Source organism: Apodemus sylvaticus, chromosome 3 (genome assembly GCF_947179515.1).
Source record: "Apodemus sylvaticus chromosome 3, mApoSyl1.1, whole genome shotgun sequence".
NCBI lineage: Eukaryota > Metazoa > Chordata > Mammalia > Rodentia > Muridae > Apodemus > Apodemus sylvaticus.
Genome location: NC_067474.1, coordinates 167,351,298 through 167,372,249, shown reverse-complemented (window position 1 = coordinate 167,372,249; position 20,952 = coordinate 167,351,298). Strand labels below are relative to the sequence as shown.

General features: G+C 55.1%; 1 protein-coding gene across 6 annotated transcripts in view; it reads right to left on the bottom strand.

Moving 5' to 3' along the window:
• Plekhg5 (pleckstrin homology and RhoGEF domain containing G5) overlaps positions 1–20,952 on the bottom strand; it is a 41,249-nt gene that overhangs the window by 4,723 nt on the left and 15,574 nt on the right. For 3 of the 6 annotated variants that reach the window (XM_052178281.1, XM_052178279.1, XM_052178280.1), the window contains exons 3-15: positions 7,097–7,226; positions 6,002–6,104; positions 5,614–5,674; positions 5,213–5,304; positions 4,431–4,567; positions 4,000–4,148; positions 2,264–2,473; positions 1,988–2,179; positions 1,658–1,753; positions 1,035–1,085; positions 691–840; positions 303–413; positions 51–200 (exon numbers count right to left, since the gene is read on the bottom strand). In XM_052178281.1, the coding sequence (XP_052034241.1) occupies positions 51–200; positions 303–413; positions 691–840; positions 1,035–1,085; positions 1,658–1,753; positions 1,988–2,179; positions 2,264–2,473; positions 4,000–4,148; positions 4,431–4,567; positions 5,213–5,304; positions 5,614–5,674; positions 6,002–6,104; positions 7,097–7,226 (1,632 nt within the window). Of the gene's footprint in view, positions 1–50; positions 201–302; positions 414–690; positions 841–1,034; positions 1,086–1,657; positions 1,754–1,987; positions 2,180–2,263; positions 2,474–3,999; positions 4,149–4,430; positions 4,568–5,212; positions 5,305–5,613; positions 5,675–6,001; positions 6,105–7,096; positions 7,227–10,914; positions 11,033–12,531; positions 12,667–20,952 lie in introns of those variants that run through there. The other 3 variants (XM_052178277.1, XM_052178278.1, XM_052178282.1) reach the window with 2 other exon arrangements.

Sequence of the window (20,952 nt, the reverse complement as noted above, 5' to 3'; positions counted from 1 at the left end):
AGGATCTGGGAGAAGGGGAGCCTAGGACATTCTGCTCACACTCAGGTTACCATGGTGATGATGGCTTCCTTCGCGCGAGGCTCATCTGTCTTCCTCAGCACCGACTTGAGCAGCAGAGGGTATTTGGTGAGCCGCTGGTGGGGCTTGGCCAGCATGTCGCTCAGCTTCAGCCGCTGGCACTGCTGGTGCTTCTCCGCCCACTACGGAAAGGGGGTGGAGCTCTGTCCTAACCCCGCCCCTTCAGGACCCGCCCACCCCTCTGTGCAGCCCAGGGTCCTGCACCCGGATCTCTAAGCCCTCACCGTGACATAGGCGCGGAACAGGTCGTTGTCTCGCAGCAGGCCGCGCATGTACTCCATGCAGCCCTCCTCCTCCATACAGTATCGGATGTAGGGCTTGAAGAGCGAGCCGAACTGGCCCGAGGCAAACAGTACCTGTTACCTCCGGATTCCAGGGGTCCCAGGGGCTTCCCATACCACCCCAGCGAGGAAGCCTTTCCAGGGGAGGATTCTAAACCTCAGAAAGTCACCCACACCCCCGTAGCCAGGTGGCAAGGACGCAAACCCAGGTCACCAACACCTACTACTTCCTCTTAGCCACAGAGGTAACGTGGGGTTAAGGTCGGTGAGAACCAGACGGGCGGGAAGGCAGGATCCAGCCCTGGGTGTTTTTCCCCGTCCCTGCCCATACCATCTTGAAGCCTTTGAGAAAGTCGCCGGGCTGTAGCAGCGCGCGCGTCCGCCGAGCCTTCTCCAGCACCGGCACCATCACGCTGCCCCACAGCCCGCGGTGCAGCCGCGCGATCTCGGGGATGTTGCTGAACAAGCGTTCAGCCTCCACCTGGGCGAACCAACACAAGGGTGGGTTGGCCCTACCCCGGCCCACCCACTCCTCTTCGTTAGCCCCGCCCACTCCCCATACCTCCCCCTCCCCCGCCTCATGCCAGGTACCTAGCACCCGCCCCTCTCCCTCCCCCAGCTAGGCCCCGCCTCTTTCCTAGTACCTCCCCGCCGCCGCCCCAGGCCAGGTCGCACCTCACACAGGAGCCCCGACTCTTGCAGGTTAAGGAGACAACACAGGAACAGCTGTGGGGGGAGGGGGCGCTGCAGCAGGGTCGTGTAGGGGTGACGTCCCGGCCCTGAAGTCCTACCCTGACTCTTAGCTACCCCTTCCCAGGAGATAAAGCTACCTCCACACCCGGAAACTCCAACCCACCCATGGCCCAGCTGAGGGAGGGGTCACCCTGACATGTGCCATCAGGGGGAGAATACCAGCACACTTAGAATGCTCTGAGTGGCCTCTGCCCTGGTTCAGCCTCTGTCCAGGAAGCTCTTTCTGGGAAATCAAGGCCAGGTGCTGCTACCCTCCCCAGCTGAAATCCCTTGATGTGTCCCGGCCCTGGTGACCGCTCTGGGAACAGCAGGTGTTCAGACACAGCCTTTGAACAACCGAGGCCTCACCTGGGTTAAACCAACAAACTAAAGCCCCCCTCCCCCAGGCACTTGAAGGAAATCCCTCCTCGCCCCTGTCTAACTTTCCTGCTTTCCAACACAGGCAGCCAGGTGAGGGCCCCGCTTAGCTGAGGGCTCCCGCAGCAGGTGGGCTGTGCACGTGAGAAGCAACATGGTCCCTCCTGGAGGGGGGGTCCCACACTCACGTTGGTGATCACGCGCAGTTTCCGGATGTAGGAGACCTCTGTGTGCAGGAGTTCCCACACTGCCTCCTGTTGGTGGTACTGCCGCCGGGTCAGCTTCTAGAGGAAGGGCAGGACAGGTTAGCCAGGAGCGGAGGGCTGTGGAGACTGTCAGGGAGTCAGGGAGGGTGGGCAAGCCTGCATACAACTTCCTCATCTTCTGGATCTGTTGCGGAAAGCCACCCTCAAGAGCATGTGGCCTGAGACTATCAAGATAGCCGAGTTGACACCGCTGAGCAGGCCTCCTCTAGCACTGACTAAAGCTGCCAAGCGGTGTGTTCTAGCCACACCCACCTCGTGTCCATCAATGAGCTCTCTCCAGCTGTCCTCAAGCCTCAGGCCTGAACTGTCTTCATCGTCCTCCTCATCTTCCTCCTCCTCCTCCCAGGAGTCATGGTCAAAGCGCAGCCTCTTGGGCATCCGGGGTAGCCCAAAAAGGCTGTAGGCGTGCAGTTTGCTCTCCAGCTGCTCCATCTTGTCTACTTCCTAGGAGGAGACCCAGGGAAAGGGCCAGGGTCAGGTCTGGGTTAGCCAGCTGCTCTGTCCCAACCGAATCATGGGGCCACGTACCCGGCCGAAGGCACCGGTGCTAGGGCTGGAACTGAAGAAGCCGCTGAAGCGACTGGCCGCCCGGTTCTTCCAGCTCTCGCTGCTGCCACTGCTGGCACCCCCGCTGCTGCCAACCGGCAGAGAACCACTGGAAGGTGCGGGAGGCTCCTGCCCAGGGATGCTGGCCTCTCCCAGGAACTCAGACATGTTCTTGCGGCGACGGCCAGGGGCCTGACCAGGGAGGGATAGTGTAGAGCAGCCACGCCAGACCCACAGCTCAGTACCAGGGTTTCGAGAACCTCTGATCACCCAAGCAGGCAAAAGGGGTCTCTGCATCCTTGACACAGGGCACCTCCTCCCCTGAGACCCAGATGTCACACAGGTCCACCGGGACTACTGCCCTAGACTACCTGGCTACAAGCAGGAATTGGGAGAAACTCAGTCAGTCAGTCACACACACACACACACACACACACTCTACTCCGTGGCACCTACAGACAGAGCTTCCAAAGATCCCACTGGGGCTGGAGAGATGGCTCAGCGGTTAAGAGCAAAAAGCAGTGGCTGCCCTTGCAGAGGACCAGGGAGGGCTTGGTTTCCATCGCCTATGAGTTCCTGTGTGGGAACTCACAACTGTCTCCATCTGATGCCCCAGGGGACGGCTTGTACAGGTGGTACACACAGGCAGGCAAAGCACTCATACACAGTATGTTTTTTTCCCAGAGACAGGGTTTCTCTGTGTAGCCCTGGATATCCTGGAACTCACTCTGTAGACCATGCTGTCCTGAACTCAGCAATCCGCCTGCCTCTGCCTTCCAAGTGCTGGGATTAAAGGTGTGTGCCACCAATGCCCACCCACATTAATTTGAAAAAAAGAAAATAAAATGCCCAAAAACAAAAGTAGAGAAAGAAAAAGAAAGAAGACCCAAGTGGCCAGGGTACACACCTGAGTTCAAGGCTGTCCTGGTCTAAAGAGCAAGTTCCAGGACAGCCAAGGCTATACAAAAAACAAAACAAAACAAAACCCATCCTGTTGGGGGCTGGAGAGATGGCCCCGAGGGTAAGAACACCGACTACTCTTTTGAAGGTCCTGAGTTCAATTCCCAGCATCTACATGGTGGCTCACAACCATCCGTAAACAGATCTAACGTCCTCTTCTGGTGTCTGAAGACAGCTACAGTATACTTACATATAATAAATAAACAAATCTTTAAGAACAAAACAAAACAAAACAAAACAAAAAAAACAAAGAAACCACAATCTCAACCATCCCCCTTCAAAAAAAAAGAAAAGAAAAGAAAAACCAACCAACCAAACCACCCCCATACCCAGGTGTGTCAGTGCCTTTAATCTCAGCTCAAGGGAGGCAGAGACAGGGCTTGGAGGCCAGTCTCCTCCATATAAAGAGTTCCAGGACAGCCAAGGTTACACAGTAAGTAAGACCTTATCTCACAAACAAAACAATAGGAAACAAAAACAAAAAGAAAGGAAGAGAGGAGGCAAGACCCAAGAGACACTCCCACCCCTAGGTGACAAGTCCACACATGGCAACACAAATGTGCTCATTTTCTGTCCCACAGATAAACATCCTGCCGGTGCCAGTGCACTAGACAAATCCCATCATCTTAAGAGTTACACAGAGAGACTGAGGTCCACAGCCTTGCAGAAGCAATTCAGGGAAGAATCCAGGATGAGTCCTCCTTGAGGAGGTGCCCTGCCCTACCCACACCCAAACAGGGCCCCCACCCCCAGCTCACCAAGATGTCCAGACTGCTCTCCCGGCGGCTCTGCGGGTCCCCACGTTCCGACACAGGGGTCCCAGGGCTGAGGGACCTGAGGGCTGGCAGGCTGAGAGACTTGGGATCCTTCACCCCCTGCTCCACCTTGCCCTCGTCCCCGGGCTTGGCTAGGGTGGCATGGTTGGGGGGTAGGGGGAACAAGAAGTCCTCAGTGCCCGAGTATGGGAGACACGGGCCAGTCCTCTCTCCCCAGAGCCTCTCTAGGCCCAGTTCTCCTTCCTGGGAGCCCCACCCTGCCAGCTCCAACCCACCCCTGCAGACACCTGTATGCTAATGAGCCTGCTCGGGAGCGCGGCCAATGGGAATCTGAGCCCAGAAAGGGCCCCATATCCAGGAGGCCCCACCATGCCACCCAGACAGTTGCCCCAGGGGCCTGTGGCTCTGCTCACCTTTGACCCGGAGGTAGTGTCCTCCAAACCTGTAGGCCTCGAAGGTGAGGGACAGGGGTGTGTTGGATTGATCCAGGTAGATGTCTACTTTGCCCAGAGCGATGCCCTTCCTCTCAAACACAGGCTGCAACACCTCTCTGGACCCCAGGAAGGAACACGTTTCAGGCATGACAGTCGCAGGGTTCCCCAGCCCATCCGGACACAGCTCCAGCTGCCACCCCAATTATAAAGAAAAGCAGCATGCACAACATTGTGCACACGCATACAGACACCTGTCCCCACAGCTTTCTAAGTCCCTCTGGGGGGACCTGGAGAGATGGTTCAGCGGTTAAGAGCATTGATTGCACTTCCAAAGGTCCTGAGTTCAAATCCTAGCAACCACATGGTGGCTCATAACCATCCGTAATGAGATCTGATGCCCTCTTCTGGTGCAACTGGAGACAGCTACAGTGTATTTACACATTTTATATATATATATATATATATATATATATATATATATATATATATATATATATTTATTTTTTTTTTTTTTTTTTTTTAGTATATACACAAAATAAGTCCCTCTCAGGCATAGCTGTACAGTCAGGATTAGAGAGCACAGGTGAGCCTTGTAAAGGTGTGACGTCCACACCGGCGCCCAAAGGACTGGTGCACAGATGCATGGGTGTGGACATGCATATACATGGACAAACAGGCAGACAGACAGACACACCCCAGCAGAGACTGGGAACCTGATGAAGGAGCTGGATCTGTCCTTCCCACTCCGCCTCAAGCCCTACCCCAGTGTCTTCTTCTTCATGGCTGGCACGATTTCCGTTTCGATGTCCACGTTCAGGTCAAATTTCAGGGTGAAGCACTCCTTGCTCGGATCCTGAGAGGACACCAGACCGTTAGCTTCTCTACTGTCACCATCCCCGATAACAACCCCACCCGGGAGGAGGGGAAGGCCAGCGATTCCCCAGCCTCACACCTAGAGAGTCCTGCCGTGCTAGCTGCCTGAGAAGTTCCCACCCACTTCCAGACTTGGGCCAGGTTGGCAGCTCTGAGCTGAAGGGTGGGGAGGTTGGGCTCACTGCAGCCCCCATCCCTAGAGTGCAGAGCAGGGAGGCCAGCCTCAGGAGAGACAGGGGCTTTCGGGGAGACAGGGAGAGACAGGCCCTTAGCCCTCCAACTTCCTTACATCCGTGTGCCTCCTCCGTGCTTTCTTCTTAGCGATTTTTAGGCCGGCGTTCTTCCGGTCCCTGTAGGGAAGCAGATGCTGAGGTGCTGGTGGGTCCTCCCCAGGGTGGGATGTGAGCCAGAGTCTTGCAAGGGGCTCCCCACCCGTCAGCGATTGGAAGTAATGTGGATGCAGTCTACCCCGCTGGCTTCCTGTGTGGCCCTGTCCGCCCTCTGGTGGCCGAGACTGGAGGTGCACATGACATTAACTAGTTCAGATAGGAGCCGGCCAGGCTTGCTGGGCTAAGCTGGGATGCAGAGGCTCAACCCCAGCCCTCTGGAGGACGCTGAAATGCGTGGTCCTCAGCCTCACTCCTAGGGTGGTGGCCCTGTCCACGGCCCACACCTACCCCTTTCCGTCTGTATACCCTTCCTCTTCTTCCTCCAGGTCTGCAGCAGGGCTGGTGCGGGGAGGACAGGAGCGGGTGGAAACATTCCGGGCCAGGACGGAGCCTTTGGAGAAAGGGGGCTGAGGTTACGTCCCGTTCCCTCTCCAGCCCATCCTTAGCCCTTAAACATGGCCTCCTGCAGAGGCACAGTGCCTGGGGTCCGCCTAGCTCCTCTCTCCCTTCTGTTCTGATAAGAACGGATCTATCATTATTATCCATGGCCCCCCAGACCCAAAAGGCTGTGGGCTCTATGAGGATACAGGTGATGTCTCCCCCAAATACAAGTCCACCTGTGACCTCAGTTACCTTTCTTTTTCTTTCTTTTTTTTTTTTTTTTGTTTTGGATTTGTTTTTTCTGAGACAGTTTCTCTGTGTAGCCCTGGCTGTCCTCGAAGTCACAAATCCGCCTGCCTCTGCCTCCCCGAGTGCTGGGATTACACTCTGCCACTCTGCCTCCCCGGTGCACCACCACCGCCTGGCCTCAGTTACCTTTATATATATATATATATATATATATATCATGACGGTAAAAGGGCCCACGTCTCAAGGACTGCCCCAATCAGGGACTGAGTCCACTCCTCTACCCTTAAGGCCTCCCCTCCCCCCTGACCACACCTAAAGTCCCAGGAATCCGGGGGGAGGGGAAGAGTCCCTTTGTCTCTCTTATCAGCAAGGAAAGGTGACAGTTGGTCTGGGTGTCTTTCAGAGCTAGAGATAGCCTCTATTCAGCAGGAAGGGTTTCTAAACCCTTCTCCAAATTCCCTCCAAATAGGGGTAGCTAACCAACCACGTCTGTTCTCCTAGGCCAACATAGTTTGCCCAGAAGTTGCTGGTGGCCCCGAGGACAGGCAGAATTGGGAAGACCCTGGCTGGCCAGGGGCAGGGACAGCTGTGGGAGGGGAGGAGGTACACCTGCGGATTTGTATTTCATTCTCCTGCTCTTCACATTGACCCCGCAAAGGGTCCAGTAACCACTCAAACACCGCTACCCCCCCCAGATACGGAGTTCTGAGGGGCCCAGAGAGCCCTAGGGCAGGGCTGGGCCCTCAGTCTTACCTTGCGGGGGCAGGTCAAATCGGACATGCCCGTCATAATGCATGGTGTTATGAAACTTGCCGTCACAGGCCTCACACAGATTGAGAGGCCCCCGGTGGTGCAGCTGCTGGCAGTCGGCATGATGGCATACCTGTGGGTGAAGGGTGGAGACGTGACGTCAGGATGGGCAACAGACAGACAGACAGAACACTCAGACCACTACTATGGCCATCCACTGTCTTCTCCCACCAAGCTCCTCCTGCTTCCCTTAGCCGATTCACTGCAGGCTGTCTGTCACTGACACATGCATATGCAAGCATACACATATACAGACACACACACACACACACACACACACACACACACACGCTACCCCTGCCTAGCAACTTGCGCATGTATTTTGCCATGTTTAACTCTATGTATCAGTTCTTCCGCCTTCCGGGAAGGCCGTCAGCTTGTTAGCACCAAACTGCCAAGGGCTTCCCACAATGGCCTGACCCCAAAGCAGTTCTCCTTCACTTCCTGCTTTTCCCATTAAAAAAGAAGATTCCAGAAGCCACCTCCAAGTCCACCACACACCAGGGCAGTTGGGGCTCCCCAAGACTGGCCCTGATCCAGCCTGCAGCCAGCTCTTCCTCCCAGACCTGCCCACACACTCTCACCCCTGACTCGCCCATTTCCTGCAGGGTCAAGTCTCCCTCCATGAACGCGAGGCGTGAGACCCCCTCCACCTTACAGCAGAGTCCTGGGCTCGCTCAGCCCCCTGGGGAAAGTGCAGCCCCCACACTCCACACAGCTTCCAGGCAACTCTCGCAACTCCCTGGCCCTGCCTCTGACAGGCTGGGGTTACAAGAGATTTCCTGTTCTGGAGTGGTGGTGCCAGACAGGATCTCACACTACAGTTCAGGTAGACGTCAAACTCAAAGCAATCCTCTTGCCTCAGCTCGAGTGCTGGTATCACTGGTATGAGCCACCGTGCCTGGCTTCCCCCAGTTTCCATCTTTAAATACTTCAGGCCCTTAGAGAGTTATAATAACATGCTGGCATACTTCAACCTGCCAGATTCGGAGACTAAGCCACATCACGTCTGCCTCCTCTTGGGCTTTCTCAGGTCTGCTCTGGTGCAGAAATCCCACACAGCCTGAGTCAACCAGCGCTCAGTAGGCGCGCAGCCCCCAATCCCTCCCTACCTCCTCAGCCAGGTCTCCCTCGCTTGCCTTGAGCTGGTGATCCTCCTATCTCTGGCCCTAGAGTAGCTAGGATTACAGGCCTGTACCTCCTAGAACTGCCTCCCTCTGTGCACCAGGCTGGCCTTGAACCCAAGAGATCCACCTGCCTCTGTCCTCCCCCACCCCGCCATGTGCTGGGATTCAAGGCATGTGCCATCATTCCCCAGATGTTGTTTGTTTTAGATTTATAGTTTGCTGGGCAGTGGCGGCGCACACAGTTGATGCCAGCACTTCAGTGGCAGGTGGATCTCCGAGTTGAGGCTGGCCTGGTCTACAGAGAGAGTTCTAGGACAGCCAGGGCTACATAGAAAGATCCTGTCTCAAAACCCCCACCCCCCAAAAGTATTTTAAGTTTTACTTTGTGTCTGTGTGTATACATATCACGTGAGTTTACATCCTGGGGAGGCCAGGGGACATCTTTAGAATCCCTGGAATTGGGAGTTTCAGGTTGTGAGCCACCATGTGGATGCTGTGAACTGGACCTGGGTCCTCTTCAGGAACAGCTAGTGAGTGCTTTTAACCACTGGGCCGTCTTTCCAGTCTCGCTTTTTTTTAAAAATTACTCTGTGTGTGTATAGATCAGAGAACAACCTTTAGGAGTGAGTTATCTAGTCCTACTGTGAGTTTCAGCACTCAGCCTGCTTCTGTAAGCACTTGTACCTGCTGGCCCATCTGTTACACCAGCTCCCCACGTGTGAGTGTGAGAGTGTATAAACATGGAAGCCAGAAAAGAGTTTTGGGGGCTGGTGAGATGGCCCAGTGGGTAAGAGCACTTGACTGCTCTCCCAAAGGAGAGTTCTGAGTTCAAATCCCAGCAACCACATGGTGGCTCACAACCATCCATAATGAGATCTGATACCCTCTACTGGTGTGTCTGAAGACAGCGACAGTGTACTTAGATATAATAATAATAATAAGTACAATCTTTAGGCTGGAGCGAGCAGGGTTGACCAGAGTGAGCAGAGGTCCTAAATTCAATCCCCAGCAACCACATGAAGGCTCACAACCATCTGTACAGCTACAGTGTACTCATATACATAAAATAAATAAATAAAATCTTAAAAAAAAGTTTTGGGTTAGCCTACAAAAGTTTCAAGCCACCCAGTGTGGATGCTGGGAACTGCAGGGCGGGTGAATGCTCTCCCGCGAGCTATCAGCCCTCTAGGCTCCCCCCTCCCTCCCTCCCGGGCGTTAAGGAAGGCTCGCAGGCTGAGCCTGGTCATCTTCTCCAGCCACCTCAAGGGCTTCCACAAACAATGATGGCTTGTGCCTGAATCAATCATTCCTGCCAGGACTGGAGTGGGTGTGTGGATTTCCTTTTTCTTTTTTTCCTCTGGGCAGGAAAGGGAGTTTTAAGATGGCCTTGTGTAGCCCACGCTGGCCTCACTATGCAGGTGACGATGACCTTGGACTCTGGGTCTGTCTGTTCCTTTCTGTTTAATAGCATTCCTAGGACTGCTCTGCCTGCCTGCATGGATGTGTGTGTACCACAAGCACGCAGTGTACACAGAGGCCAGAAGTCATTTTCCTCTGCGAACGGAGTTCCAGGTAGTTAGTGAGCTACTGTGCATGAGTCCTGGGAATCGAACCCATGCCTTTGGGAAGCGCAGCCACTGCTCCTAACAGCTGAGCCAGGGCCTGCAGCTTCGACACTCACTGCTGTCCTGATGGTTTCTCAAGATGGATGACATGGTAGCCGGCTAACCGGTCCCCCCAGCTCCTATCTGGTCAGCTTTGTGTGACGGTCAGAGGGAACCCAGCTCAGGAGGACTTTCACTATACCCACTCAGAGCCTCCAGCAAGTCTACCTCACTCTAAAAATGGAGAGCCCCTGCCTCTGAGCCTGGACACCTGCTGGTGCCTGGCCTGCAGTGCTAACAGCCCTGAAGGCCTCCACGGTCTCCTCCTGACTTGTCTCCAGCCTTTCAATCTGCTCTCTTCCTCTGATGAATAATCCATGCTAGACTAGTATTTCTTTCTCTCTTTAAAAAAGATTTATTTAATGTATATGAGTATGCTGTAGCTGTCTTCAGACACACCAGAAGAGGGCATCAGATCACACTACAGATGGTTGTGAGCCACCATGTGGTTGCTGGGAATTGAACTCAGGACCTCTGAAGAGCAGTCAGTGCTCTTATCGACTAAGCCACCTCTCCAGCCCAGGACTACTATTTTAATCTACCTCACTCAAAGCCCTAAAGTCAGACCTAGACAAGCACAGGCTGCCAGCTTCCCTGGAGAGCGCCTTTACCCACTGAGCTATGCTGCCAGCTCAATATCTGTATAACTTATTTCTAGGCAAGTGAAGAGACAAAGGGCTGATACAAGATGACAGACAAGAGGAAGCCGGTTTAGACAGCAGGGGGTGACTGAGGAGGGGCAGGCAGCGGGAAGAGGCAGCAGAAAGCCCTAGATGCGTGGACAGCGGTCCTCCTCTGCCGAAGGCTCCACTCAAGTCCTCTCTGTTCATCCTCATTTCTGCGAAGCTCAGAAAACTCGACTGCCACAAGTTCCACGCCCAGTCGGGCCAGGGCCTGAAGCCTACACACACACACACACACACACACACACACACACACACACACACACACGTCCGCCCCGCCTACTCACGTCCACACCAATACCAGCTATCAGACAATGGAGAGGTACGTGGAGGAATGCAGACCCCGTCAGCCTTGGGGGAGGGAGGGTTCATTGCCAGTTGGGTTCCTGTGACAGAAAAGGATCTGGACAGACAAACAGCAGTCTCCGTCTCCGGCAGGTGGCCCACTTGCCCCGGGGGAAATGACAGGAACTGGGTCGTGAGAGGGCCAGCTGCGGACTCTAAGACCCAGATTCCTAACAGCGGGTGGTCAAGACTTGGAAGTATTTCCAGTTCCTGTTTTAATATACTGCTGATAAAGGCAGGCAGATATTTACCTACCTATAGCCATGAACCCCAGGGCATGTAGAGAATTCTGGGGGCCTCCTTCTGGCCGTGATCGAGATCGCTGGAGCCACCTGCTCCCCTCCAATCCCTTTCCCAGGCACTCCCTACACTACCCACGGCCTGGGTTCCCTCCTCCAGCCCCCGGCTGACCAGGATAGCCTCAGGCAGTCGACGCCAGGTGTGGCTACATTCCAGCCAAGCCAAGGTTCGGGTCTCAATGTGACACAGTAGAGACTGAGCTAAATTGTAGGTTCTGGAAAGGGCCACAGTTTTCTTTTTAATTTAGTCAACTCAACCCTGAGCCTGAGTGCCTTTAATCCTAGCACCCCACAGGCAGGGAGATCTAAGTGAGTTCAAGGCCAGCCTTATATACACAGTGAGTTCCAGGACAACCAGAGTGAGTGTGTGTGTGTGTGGGGGGGGGGGGGGTCATTCCATTCTTTCTGGCCAACTGGATATTGGACTGACCTCCTCAAAGTATTCCCTTTCCAGTCCTGAGGCTACCACCAGCCCTCCTACCGCGACAGCAGCCTCGACTCCATCATACTTCTGACCTTTAGGCTCAGGGGACCACGAGGGTCAGTCTCGGGAACTGAACCAGAGTTTCCATATGACGTAAGGATGACATTCTGGAATCTCCAGAAAGAAAATCGGCAAGCTGAACTGAGGTTGGGTTGGGGGTTGGACTTTTTCTCCCCACCCCCACCCCTGCCCCGCTCCGCCAAGTACCAGGGTCTCCCACTGAGCACTAAAACAGGCTCATTCACATAACTAGACTTGTGAGCCCCTCCCTGGACGGACTCCCTTACCGTCCCCCAAACCTGCCTCTCTAGGCAGAGAAGCTCTCCTCTGTGGGAGAAGCCCAACAGGCCAAAGGGTAAGTTCCTCACAATTACAGAGCACACTTGGGCCCAGTCATCCCCTTCTGTCCCACCAGGGTTAGGAAGACCGGCTCTCCCCTCATGCAGGGCAGAGACTAAAAGGCAGGAGAAGCAAGGACTGAGTGGCCAAGGAGGGCGTGGGACAGAGGAAGGAAGGGGGAGGGGTGCTTAGGACCCACAGGTGTGTCCGGACCAGAGTCAATACACACAAAAGACCCAGGGGTTGAGGGGCATCTCTGCCACCCAGCTTCTTAGCCCCAAGGTAGGGAACCCCTCACGCCCCATCCTTATCTCAGCAATGTGCTGCAGTCTAGATAGGGGCTCAGCCTCCCTGGGACCCTGCGGAGGGGGACGGAGAGGATCAAATTAAATTATACACACCACCCGCTAGGCTTTAGCCTACCCACGCCCCCCTACCTGGCTCTCGCTGCTGCGGGCAAGACCCCCGACCCAGAGGGACTGGGAATCTGGGGAGGGCAGCTCAGAGCTGGGCCTGGCTGCCGCTCGGTGCCCAGAGACGCCCGGTCCTGTCCCCATGGTGGCCGGAGGAAGCGCCGGTCTGCGCTGCGCTAGGGACAAAGCACGGAGCCCCGCTTCCTGCCATTGTGCAGTCGCGCCTGGGGGGGGGGGGGAGGGAGGGCTGGACTGGTGACACCCCGTGGAACCCCAGCCACTCCCAACCTGGGCTACTCAGACAGGAGTACAGACTGGGAGCCCAGCTTGAAAGGGCCTCAAGCCCGTGCTTCTCCACCCCGGGGGTTCCAGACGCCACACAGGAGGGGTGCAGCTGGTTTACGGGCCAGCTTCCTTGGGATCCTAGGACGCTGCTTGCCTGGCACCAGGGGACAACTCTCTTTGCTGCGTCTCCGACATCCTGTTGTGGAGGCCCATGTCGACCCCATGCAAAGCCCTACGAACAACCCCCTCCCCATATCCCACGTAAGACCCCTTGGGCAGAGGTAGGGACTCCAATGGAACACTCGTGATCTGGGAGAGAATCGGGGGGGGGGGGTTAGTGGGAAAAAATAAAGTCCCCCGCTGTCCCCTGGAGTTGGGCCAGTGAAACCCCTAAGCCAGGCAGGTCTTTGCAGGTCACTGGTATCGCTAGGCTGGGTCCCTGCCGCCAGAGGGCGCTCCGCACCACCCGCCAAGCCGCCCCGTCCGGATTGGGTGGGGCTGTCTCCAGTGCAGGAAGTGGGGCAGCCGCCTTATCCCCTTCCATCTCCCACAATTAATGGAGACATACAGAGACAAGTGCACAGCCATGTTAGTTAAACCCAGTCTAGTTTGTGACAGTCTCACGACCTTAAACTTCTGATCTGCCTGCGTCTCCACTAAGCTGTGATTACACTGTGACCTGTCCTTGCTTGTCCACTTGACTAGGTGTGGAGTGAGCTACAATCCAGTGATGGAGGGCACACCTGTGAGAGGGGTTTTTTTTAATTTTTTTTTTTGGCTTGGTTTGAAGTGGGTGAATCCATTTCTTGTCCTGACCCTTGAGGTAGGAAGACCCAGGTCTTTGATCAGGATCTTGATATGGGAAGACACAGATCTTTAATTCATATCTTAAGGGGAAAAAAAGACACACCTTTGTTAATGTAGCACTGTTTTGGAGATAGGGTCCCACGCCTGTAGCAAGGCTGGCCTTGAATTTTAGGCAATTCTTCTACCTCAGCCTCCTGAGTGTTGGGATTACAGGAGTGAGTGAGTGAACACGTTTGGCCAGAACACAGCCTCGGACTCGGGCTGTGCGACGGCCTCTGTGGACATTCCTCAGCACCCTGTACGGGGCATATACTGTCACTGGCATATCTACCTCTGAGACAATCCCCACATCTGACATTATGAGGAAAGGGAGGAAGCAGGGACTTCTGAGAGGGCTCTTAGGGCAGTAAGCAAGCTTAAACTTCAAGGGCTACCTTCACCCAGGGGCCAGCTCACTCACCACTGACAATATATGTAACTCCCTTGAAAACTAAAACTGTGCCGCCAGGTGGTGGCGCACGCCTGTAATCCCAGCCTTGGGAGGCAGAGGCAGGTGGATTTCTGAGTTCCAGACCAGCCTGGTCTACAGAGTGAGTTCCAGGACAGCCAGGGCTACACAGAGAAACCCTGTCTCGAAAAAACCAAATCCAACCCCCCCCCCCAAAAAAAAAGAAAAAAAGAAAAAAAGAAAGAAAACCTAAAATTTCTTATTTTATTTTTAAAAAACTATCCACCATAGCCTGGTTCCCTCTTCATCCTCTGGCCTTCTGGGCCTTCGTGGCTTCCCAAGCTCAGAGCCCTCACCCCCCATGCTCTATCCAGAACTGCATGTGCTCAACCTTTAAATGGTTGGCACTGGGCCCCAATCCTACCTCCCCAAAAGGCTCTCAAAATAGGCCCTCAGCGAGTCCCAATGTTGAATGAATTCCTTCTCAGCTTTCTCATCACGTGACCTCCGTGCTCTCCATCATCCCGCCCTAACAGACAGAGGCCACCGGCCTTGGTGTCTGGCTCACTCTGTGTCCCTAGCTAGCCTTCAGGATGGTCCTGGCACACAGCCACCCGCGGAAGCAATGCTCGCAATGAAGGCAAAGGAAGGGGCTTGGGCCATGGAAGGAGAAGTTCTCCAGGAGGGTATCTCGCCTGCAGCCAAGGCCAAGCTCCAATATGGCCGTCCCCTCTTCAGGAAACCTGGGTGTGACCAGGCAGATGAGTGTCCATTTAGATTCACATGGGCCTGCGCCCGTCCTCTGCCTCAATCCGGGTCCCGCACTCAGATGATAACTACTACTATCCACTGGGTCCTCCCAACTTCCTCTCCCAGGAGTTTGAACAATAAACTCCACTCTCCTCAGAGAGGCAGAGGAGACCATGACTGTCCCCAACTTAACAGGAAGAAGCTAAGGCCTGAAGAAGCTGCAGCCTGCCCCAAGGTTACCAGCACACAGTGGGCCAACGCACACATCTGTGACTAGAACCCTTGCCTATCTCTCGGACATGGTGTAGGGCTGGGACACCAGCACAGGCTAAGTGATGGACAACAGGGCCTCGACGACCCTGAGGAGAGAGAGGGTGGAGCGCTAAGGCAGCTTGGAGGGAACCCCACTGGCATGGGGTAACTAAAGTCCCAGCAAGCAATGATCACAGGGGTCAGGACGGTTACCTAAAAAGGATGTTTGAGAGCTTGGGCTCTGCTCAGGCAATGTGCTGGCTATTCTAACCGGAGGGGAGGCTGCTGTTGAGGGGACAAAGGCCCTGAGGCACCACACCAGAATATAGGGTAAAGGAAGTGACAGAATGGAGGTGAGGAAAGGAGCCCCAGCTCCTGCCACAGAGGGGAAAGGCTCCTGCCTGACAGACAGACAGCAAGGAGCGAGGCAGCAGACTGAGGTCCTAGCCTCGCACTTCTGGGGAGGGGCCCCTCTCAGGCCCAGCCTCGCTCCCGGGAGAGTCAGGGCTGCCTTGTTGAAACTGATACCCAGAAACTAGATGCTGAAACTGATGAATGGAGACCTGAGACGCCCCCCCCCCCAGGACTTTCTTCCCAACTCCAGAAAATTAGAGGATTCTGTCAACACCCAGGGTCCACACAGGGCCAACCTGGACTGAGAGTAAACCTGGGTCCAGCAGGAGCTACCAATCTGGGGCAAACTCCTGAGCCAGCTCAGTGCCCAGCCGGCAGCCGACTGTATGGACAGCCCCCAGATAGCAGAGCTGGGGCTTCCTGTCTGAAGGCGCCCTAGCCCCAGGCCTTCGTAGCAGGGTTGGGCTCCCCTGAGAGATGGCCCCAGGGCTCTACCCGCCACCTTGGATATCCAAGGGTGGAGCCTGCATACGTGGGCAGGCCAGCCAGGGTGGGGTGGCTCTGCCAGGCGGCTGGCTCACCGGCCTCCTCCTTTCCCAGGGCCTGGGCCTCACCCTTTTGCCCTGCGGGTCTCCAGACCTGACCTAGCACTGGCCCAGGACCAGAAAGAAGCGGGCCCTTCCCCTGACCCAGAGCTAAGCCGGAGGAGGGGCTGCAGTGGGAATCTTGTCCCCGGAAGGTGGCTCCTGGACACCGGGCTCCCTAGCGGCACACAGAAGGCTCATGGGGAGGAAGATCTCCCCCATCTCCCCCTGCTGTTCCCCAGTGGCAGCAATCCCCTCACCTGTGTAAAGGAAGCACTGGGCATTCCTAGAATGTGCCATCTGCTATACCGTAGGGGGCACTGGAACTGGACGTGGGACCCAGGAACAGCAAATACCCAAGAGCGAGGTTGCTCGAGGAAGGTCACTAAGACTTTTGTAGGGCCTAAGAACCCTTTGGCCTCTATCTCCCCATCTCCCACCAAGAATGGCCAGGCCTCCCATGAGGCCCTCCCTTTCCCCAGGCAGCCTGAGGCAAAGCATCTTGTGCCATCCTCGGCCCCCAGGGACCTTTTTGGGATTCCCAGATAGGGCAGGGTTGGAACAGCATCCTCCCAAGTACCCCACCCACAGGCTTAGGCCCTGCCCTTGGGCCCCCACCCTCACTAATCAAAGGACGGACTTCTCACCATAACCACAGGCTCCTCATGGCCACCAAGCAGTGTTTAAGCAAATGCCAGCGGTAAATAAATGGAGGTAGCCGACCTGGGGGGCTCCCAGTAAGGGACTGTTTGTAGGCCTTATTAGTGGGCTCCCTGCTGTGCGGGGTGGTGCACGCCTGTAATCCCAGCACTTGGGAGGCAGAGGCAGGTGGATTTCTGAGTTCAAGGCCAGCCTGGTCTACAGAGTGAGTTCCAGGACAGCCAGGGCTACACAGAGAAACTCTGTCTCGAAAGAAAAAAAAAAAAGGCTCCCTAACTTAGAATTCTGACCTTTAACTCAGGGACCCCACCCTCTCAGTCCCCAGTCTACTGGGCCTCACCTAGGGACATACGTCTCCTCCTTACAGCCCAGACTGAACAACATGTCAGAGCGCAGAGGTGCACAGAGCAAGGGGGAACAGCAGATATGGGGACTGTCCCAGGTGCCACCAAACACTAGGCTGAGCATAATGGTCACGGGGAAGTCCTGCCCGTGAGCAGACGGATGGTGGCAGGAGGCCATGCCGTGGCTTTGGTGGCTTTGGGGTCTATCGTCGTGGCTTTAGGGAGTGAACAGTAGGCTTCACTGTATTAGAAGGGAAGCATTCGATCAGTCCACAGCATTCAAAGTCACTGACCATTCACCTGGGCTAGAAGGTGACAAAGGAGAGGAGGTGACAGGAAACTGTCCTGCTGGAGGAGCAGTCAGGGGAAAAGCCTGCAGCCTGAGCCCTAAACCAGGCTGAAACCACCTGCCTCTCTCTGGGTCTCTCTCTCTCTCTCTCTCTCTCTTTTTTTTTTTTTTGGATTTGGTTTTTTTGAGACAGGGTTTCTCTGTGTAGCCCTGGCTGTCCTGGAACTCACTCTGTAGACCAGGCTGGCCTCAAACTCAGAAATCCGCCTGCCTCTGCCTCCCAGAGTGCTGGGATTACAGGCGTGCGCCACCACCACCCCGCTCTTTGGGTCTCTTAGAAATAAAGATGTATTTTTATTTGGTGTCTATGAGTAATTTATCTGCGTGCACGCTATGTGCACCACAAGTGTGCCCAGTGCACACAGAGAGGTCAGAAGAGGGTGTCAGCTCCCTTAGGACTGGAGTTACAGACAATTGTGAGCTTCCATGTGAGCTCTGGGAACCTCTGTAAGGGCAGCCCGTGCTCTTAACCGCTGAGGCGGCTCTCCAGTCAACTTCCCTGCATTATTTATTTATTTATTTATTTATTTATTTATTTATTTATTGGTTTTTGGTTTTTTGAGGCAGGGTTTCTCTGTGTAGCCCTGGCTGTCTTGGAACTCACTCTGTAGACCAGGCTGGCCTCGAACTCAGAAACCAGAAATCCGCCTGCCTCTGCCTCCCAAGCACTGGGATTAAAGGCATGCTCCACCACCGCTGCGCCCTTCCTTCCTTTTTTTTTTTTCCTTCCTTCCTTTTTTATGTGCATCACACACACACAGACACCATATAATATATATACAATATATACATATATACACATATATACATATACATACATACATATATATATATAATACACATACATATAACATCTATGTAATTGGGCTCCAATCCTGACCAAGAGCGGCCAGCGTTGCAAACCCCTGAGCCATCTCTCCAACTGCACTTTTCCTCTCTGCCTCTTCTGTTGATTTTTATAAAAGGTCTTTGCTATGTATCCATCCCAGGGCAGCCTCAAACTCACAATAATCCTTCTGCCTCAGCTTCTTGAGGGCTATAATTATAGGCACGTACTACCTAGTGCCGGCCACCCTTTGGTAGTTTCTAACTCTCCTCTCCCTGTGGACCATCACTGCACTTGGGACTGGGGGCTGGGGAGCCCCAGCGGGTCAAACAGTCCTGCCCTTCTTCCCTTCCCCCACAGGGGCAGAACTAGGTTTCCAGAACCCTGCCTGTTTATAGCTGACCAGTCACCTCCAAAGACCCCCAAATCTGGCCATTTACAGGGGTTCTCTGGTTTCCTGTCTCTTATTCCCAAAGCATCACCCCGGAAAACAGGCCAGTTCATCACTGTGCTCAGGGCATCCTACCCATCCTGGTCAGGGACAACAGAGGGTCCACTGGCCTTCATCTTGACACAACCTCAGACTCCTCCTCTCCCTCAACACTGGGAGAAGGCACATCTAATCTCCACCCACCCAACCGCGCCTGGAGATCCCCTTCTACTTGAGTATGGGTGAGGGGCTCATGGCTGAGGGGTGGAGGGATAGCTCTGATGTTGAAAACATCTCCATATGGAATCAAACATGCCTCCCTCTCCGGGCCCTCGAGAGCCAAACAGAAAGCATTGCCCCCTTTCCTTCATGAGGGGCTGCTTGGGAATGAGGGCCCGGAGAACAGGAAGTCCTGCCTCAGCAAGTCATCTGCTCTGCGCGGTGGCTCATTCCACTGTGACGGAGCTGGCCCTACCCACTAGCGTGGGCCGCCTGCACGAGTCACATAGTGGGGCTGCACAGTATTCTGGGCACGCTGCTAGGTTTGGTTCCTTGGTGTGAGGATGTCCAAATCCTTCAGTATGGAGGCCTGTGGCACGGGCTGAGCCCTACACCACGCTCCTCATGACCCAAGGTACTGAGCAGACTTTAACCGGAATGCTTGACACAAGGAGGCCCAGCAGAGGGCTGTGGTCAGCCACTGTCCTAGGGCTATTTCATAGGAGTACTGGGGACACCCATGACAGCCCCGTGCCCTCCCTCCCAGTGAGCTATATGCACTGTATTTGTGGAACAGAGTCTGGTGTGAAGCCCTGTGATGTGTCACCCTCACGGGGCCACACAGAGCCCATGCAAAGCCCAGGAGACTGGCTTGATTATTCCCACACACCACAAATGAATTCCATGGTCTCAAAGCTAGTGTCTCTGATCACAGCGGGCGGGCACGGGGGACAGTGCTAAGCACTCAACATGGAGGGCAACTGAGAGAGGTGCAGTGGCTGCCCGGGAACACACACACAGCTCCAAAGAAGTGGGCGCAACCTTAGAGCTCAACAGTATGAGCTGTCTCCATCACTTCCCTTAAGAGGTCCTGACGTGGAAGGTTAGATGATGTTCGACCTTTCTGCTCAACAATGTCTGTCCCCTGCTGACTCCTCCCATCACTGCCCACCCCTCCACAGCACACTCTGCTCTCCAGCTCCGCATCTGTTCCCAGGAACCACAGCTGCCCCCTTCAGAAAGTCCATCATGGCAACCCCGACCCTCCCCCAAGAAGTCCAGAGACCGACCTCACGAGTCCCGGCCCCCAAGGGAGCCCGCACAGGATCAGTGGCCGCCCCGTGCGTGGAGGGCCTTTGCTGCTGACAGCTCCAGATTGAGAGCAGCACGCCTCCTTCTGAGAGTCTCGCCCTGGGGCAGGCTCTGTGATGATGCAGGTTTGGCACTTCACAGGTCACCACAGTGAGACAAGAAGGCATCAGCAAGGACTCCTCACCAAACCTCCACACTCCCCTGACTACAGTGGAACCTAGCTGAGTCCCATGCAGACCAGGGCAGGTCTGAAGGCCACAGAGGGCCAGTCCCTCAGAGACCAGCCCCCTTCTCATGCCACGTGAGACCTGGCCACAGCAGCTTGGGCCACGTCCCACTCCCGGGGGCCCTGGGGGGGATGGGACAATGTCTCATCCTTTGTCACCCCTCTAGGTCAAACAGATGCTTTAGTTTCCCAGTAGATGTGTTGAGGGAGTTGGGGCCAGCTTGGCTTGCCAATCTGGGGGAGAGGCAGGCAGCCAACACCAGAGCCCAACGCCAGGCACCACCCGGGACAGCAGATTGTATCTGACATCACAGCCGCCCCCTTGCCTGGTGACCACGGCAACTGGAGGCCGCCCCCTCCTCTTTCCACCCCCAGAACAGTCCTCATGTTCCTTCTGACCATGGGCCTCCTGGGCCGGATGAATGGTGGGAGGTAGCATTTTAAATCTCCCGCAGCTGGCAGGGCTGGGCTGCCTGGAAGTTAGGAACATGGGGAATCTGGCTTTACAGGTCTCAATCCTAGGTTCAAATCCCCGGTCCACCACTTGCCAGCTGTGTACCTGTGGTCAACCACCTCATCACTCTGAGCCTCACCTGTGAGTGGCAAGGAGCCTGGGACCTCTCCCAGAAGGGAGGAGCAAGTGGACAGAGTGATTCATGGCCATTGTCACACAAATGCGTGCTGGGAGGGAGCTGCCTCTTATGAACTGTGGGGCCTTGTCCAAGTCACAGGACCTCTCTGAACTTTTGGTATCTTCATCTGGAAAGCAGGGTGACAATACCTTCCCTGCTGAGCCGCCGCAGCCGCAGGGTAACGGGT